The 4,424-nt window shown below is 50.0% G+C and overlaps 2 protein-coding genes across 2 annotated transcripts in view; one reads left to right on the top strand and one right to left on the bottom strand.

The window, feature by feature from the left end:
- Positions 1-2,684, bottom strand: part of AURANDRAFT_66237 (hypothetical protein) — a gene marked incomplete at both ends in the record, with an annotated part of 6,719 nt that extends 4,035 nt beyond the window's left edge. Inside the window, 3 exons of the mRNA XM_009041334.1 lie at positions 463-1,942; positions 2,056-2,239; positions 2,511-2,684. Coding sequence (XP_009039582.1) covers positions 463-1,942; positions 2,056-2,239; positions 2,511-2,684 — 1,838 coding nt within the window. The remainder of the gene's footprint in view (positions 1-462; positions 1,943-2,055; positions 2,240-2,510) is intronic.
- A 635-nt stretch (positions 2,685-3,319) lies between these two features.
- Positions 3,320-4,233, top strand: AURANDRAFT_66238 (hypothetical protein; the record flags this gene model as incomplete). The annotated part of the gene is made up of 3 exons (XM_009041330.1): positions 3,320-3,929; positions 3,979-4,142; positions 4,177-4,233. 3 exons carry the CDS (start codon positions 3,320-3,322, stop codon positions 4,231-4,233), a joined length of 831 nt encoding a protein of 276 aa, XP_009039578.1.
- Between the last annotated feature and the right edge of the window lie 191 nt (positions 4,234-4,424).

Consider the following 4,424-nt stretch of genomic DNA (forward strand, 5'->3'; position numbering starts at 1 on the left):
AGTGGCCCCGTCGCCAAATCATCATGAGAGTGGTTAGCTCTGTAAGACACATCCAAGTCGTACGAGCCAGATGCTGTCGAGTATCCGTGAGCGCGAACAATACTACCAACCAAATCCAGCGAAAGAGAAAATTGAACCACGATGGGAGATTCCTGTGCTGGGTTCCTCAGGGTCGCATTTGCTTTCATGTTCAAGCTGTCACGACTTTTAAGCGAGCTGGGACTGAACGCCATCGTGCGGATTTTAGCGACTGGAAGCGCATACAAAAATGGCTTCAGATCGTCGCAACGGTTGCCGAACACATCAGCAAGCACCACTTGAAATACAAGCGGGTGACCAGCCTCGCCGGCAGTCAACCCGCCCCCGACACCAAAAGAGCGTTCAGCAGACACCGCGGCAGAGGCAACCTCAACGACAGTTGGGGAAGTATGGAGTTCGTTTACGTAATACCTATTTCATTACCGCGTTCGCAAGAATTTGACAAGATGCGCCGGATGCCCGTCGATGAAGGCTCTACTCAAGAACAAATAATCAGGGGAAATAATCGTACGTGATGTGGATGTCGACGACCATTCAAGTGAAATGCCCTTATTACACCCAACTAGGTCTCTTTTCCTGCCACCAAGAAAACATCCTTGAGCAGGACGAGAGAGGCGCAATTCGAGGACGATCGAGTGCAAATGACCCGCCTTGGAATGTATGGGCACCTTCAACCCAAACTCTGGATAATTCCGAGCTCTCCAGGAATCCGCTATCAGCCTGCCGTCAAACCAGAGTCGCACACCAGTTCCTTCACCAAGAGTAGTTACATACAGAAAGTAGGGCTCACTGTAGCTTGGACACAACCGACCACTCCACCGCACAAAATTAGTGTCCAGTCCCAGTTCAATCTGTGGCGAATCACCCACTTTAAGATATCCGTACTCCCAGCGAAATTTTATTTGTGCATCTGTACGTACCACGGCTTCCTTTGCCCAGAGCTTCGTGTTTTGGTAGTATTCACCACACAGGCCGCCCAATGCTACCACCGATGTGTGCTGCTTGTATACTCCCACCTTTGTTCCATTCCACCACCCAAAGTAAGTTCCATTCCCGACATCATGGATGGTGGTGTCAAATCTGCTGAGCTCGCTAGCATATGGTAGTCTCAAGTACTTGCGATTTTTTGTTTCCCCACGTGACACAAAGGAAAAGAACAACGGCTCAAAATTGACATCAAAGATGTCACCTCCGGTATGCATCTTGATGCCTGTTCCCGAGTATGCAAGAACGACTGTCTGCGAACTGGTACCAGCAATACCTCGCGAGGCACCCACAACACGAGAGTGTTGAGCACTGGCGTGAGGGGAATCATCATCGACTATTGTGATAGTTGCCCTCCGCTGCGCACCTATTGTGGCTCCTCCTCTGGGACTTGTCAGCTCGGCGACTGCGACCTCATTGCCCTCGAAAGAACGGTCATCGTGCACAGTCAGAAGGAAGCTGAGCTCGGTGACACCGGCATCGAACTGTAGCACAGTCGATAGTGTATACGCGGCCGTAGGACTTAGATCGCTAGTGTCAGTTGTGATGTGCCGTATTGCGTAGCGCACACTGACTGACCCTACCCCACCACCTGTCCGCCGCACAGCCAGGCGAATAGTCTGCGCCGTTTCGGCAACAGCGTAGGAGGAACTGGACCAAGCAAAGGTCCCCTCGTGGCCACAAAGGACATGTTTTAGTTCGTCTGAAATCTTCGTACAATTCCAAGCGGGGCTTCCGGCGCGCCCCTGTTCGCAGCGCGTCGTTCTCTCGTGGAGAGGCTCACTTAGGCTGACATTCGGCGCTAGCCGAAATGATTCCGAGTCATCGAAGTATTCTAACTGCTGCGTGTTATACCGAAGGTCCGATGATAGCTCCCTTAAATCGTCTTGCGATAGTTCAGGATCTATCACTCGTCGGCCTGATCGGTGAATGGAATGTAATGGCCTGTCGGTACATTGTAAGCATGTTCGAGAATCACACGAAGTACACCGTGGGTCATATTCGCGAGCACAGCCCCTGCAAGTTAGAGACATTTTGTCAACTCGATAACCTTCTGCGCATCTCGTACACCCCTGCGTTGTGCATTCAGTGCAAAGAGGGTCGAACGTAGCGCATTTTGGAATCGAGCAGTCGCCACCAGTTCGCTGAGATTGACACTCACAAAGACCAGTGGTATAGTTGCAAATACCTGCTCCGCTGCAGTCAGAAGTGATGCCTAGCCCGCCGGCGCTTTGGCATAGCCGCTTGGGGTAACACAAAGAGCCTGCTCTATAATGGCTGGGCTCGCAGGTACTGCAATCGATTCCTTGATAGCCAGAATTGCAGTGGCACGTGCCAGTCCGCCGATCACAGTAGCCGTATTCCTTCGCATGACAAAAGTATCTATTCATTGCTAGCGGGCCTACCATGCTTGGACAGACCTGACGTCCCGGGACCGATTGCCAGCGACGAGGATGAGTGCGCGTGGAAATACTTCCTTCATTGACATGCTCCGGCGTGGTAGTCTTGGGGTCCTCCACTCGCCCGACAAGGCCTACCTCATAAGGCGCCAATCCGTCGTGGAGTTCCACACCGGCGTTCAGCAGACGAAATGGCTCCCCGATGCGAAGCGAGGCCAGTAGGAGTATATTGATTGTAAATTTACACGAGTATCGAAACATGTTCTAGAACTTCGAAGTTGGTACCATTCGTACTGGCGGTAGGATTCGTGAAGCCGTTATTCATGGCCAGGGGTTACAAGTAAAGAGCAGCCAATGCCCGGATAGAGAGATAGGGAGATTTCTAGGGAGATAGAGAGGCTCGCCTACCTAGCGGCCCGCTGCCACAGAGCCGCCCAGGGTTTCCTTCCCTTCCTTAATACTTTCCGACTAGAGAGTTTTCCCTAGTTAGAGAAATATGAGAGTATCCCTACCCTGCTCCCTCAGGCTCATTAGAAAGTTAGGATAGTTTACTAGCCTCCTAACGTCGCTATGACGCCAGTCAAGCTACTATCCAGCAGGTGCACCGTCCGGCGACTGTGCAACCTCGCTGAGCCTGGTGCTATCTGGCACGTCGCTGTGACGCTAGACTTGAAACTGGATTAGAATGAATTAAGGAAGGGAAGGGAAAACTAGCAGGATACGCAGTAGGAGCGCAGTGGGGTAAAGTGCACTGCAACATCAAGATGCAGTTCACTGAAGATGAAGGTAGAAATCTCTCTATCTCTCTAACTACTATCCATCAGGTGCACTGTCCGGCGTTAGGGAAACTCTCATATTCCTCTAACTAGAGAAAACTCTCTAATCTGCCTTGAATGATGTCGCTCGAGAACGCAGACGCGCTATCGAGTCCGTCTGAAAGCCCGCTTCCGCCAGCGATTCTGCGGTCCTTGGGCGATCGTTCATATGATAAACGGAAAAACGCTGCGCTTGAAATAGAAGCCCTGATAAAGGCGCTTCAAGAGAACAATGATACCGATCGCATCTGTTCTGTGATCGCAATGTTAGGCCAGGATTTTGCGACTTCCACCAACGCAAACCATCGAAAAGGAGGTTTGATCGGACTCGCAGCTACGGCTATAGGTCTCATGCATGACATACGTTTGTATCTTGATGCTCTTCTCCCACCTGTGTTACATTGCTTGGACGATCCAGAAAGCCGCGTGAGGTATTACTCTTGCGAATCTCTATATAACATTGCCAAGGTAGCACGAGGACACATTTTGAGGTACTTCAACCAAATTTTTGATGGGTTATGCAAGCTGTTTGCCGATGTGGATATTGATGTAAAGAATGGTGCGAATCTACTGGACAGACTCATCAAGGATGTCGTCACTGAATCCGAATCGTTTGATGTGGAACGATTTATACCCTTGCTCCAGAAATACATCCGGAGATCAAATCCATACATACGTCAACTTCTCGTTGGTGCGATTGGTACAGTTGAATTTCGCATTGTCATTGGCGTGCTTCTCAGGTTGGATTACAGTGTTAGACTCAGTGCCAGATATCAATATGCTCGATTGGCTGCCCGACTTTTTGGACGGCCTATTTAATATGCTTTCTGATTCGAACAGAGAGATTCGCCAAGCTGCAGACTCTGCCATTGCTGGTTTCCTAAATGAAATTAAAAAATCACCAGTCGTGGAATTTGGTCCCATGGTTGGTATCTTAGTTAATCAATGTCACAACAAAGAACGTTTTAACCGTCTCACGGCCATTACCTGGCTGAAGGAATTTATTAAACTGGGGGGGGATCGCCTGTTGCTCTTTTATTCTGAGCTACTGGGCTCCATCATGTACTGCATCTCGGACAGTGATCTTGAAATCCGCCAAGTTGCTGGCTATACAAATGTTGAATTGCTCGATCTTGTGAAACAAACTGCAAATGAGTTTGAGCTCTCCCCACTCCTCCAAACCCTA

Source organism: Aureococcus anophagefferens (genome assembly GCF_000186865.1).
Source record: "Aureococcus anophagefferens unplaced genomic scaffold AURANscaffold_20, whole genome shotgun sequence".
Classification (NCBI taxonomy): Eukaryota; class Pelagophyceae; order Pelagomonadales; family Pelagomonadaceae; genus Aureococcus; species Aureococcus anophagefferens.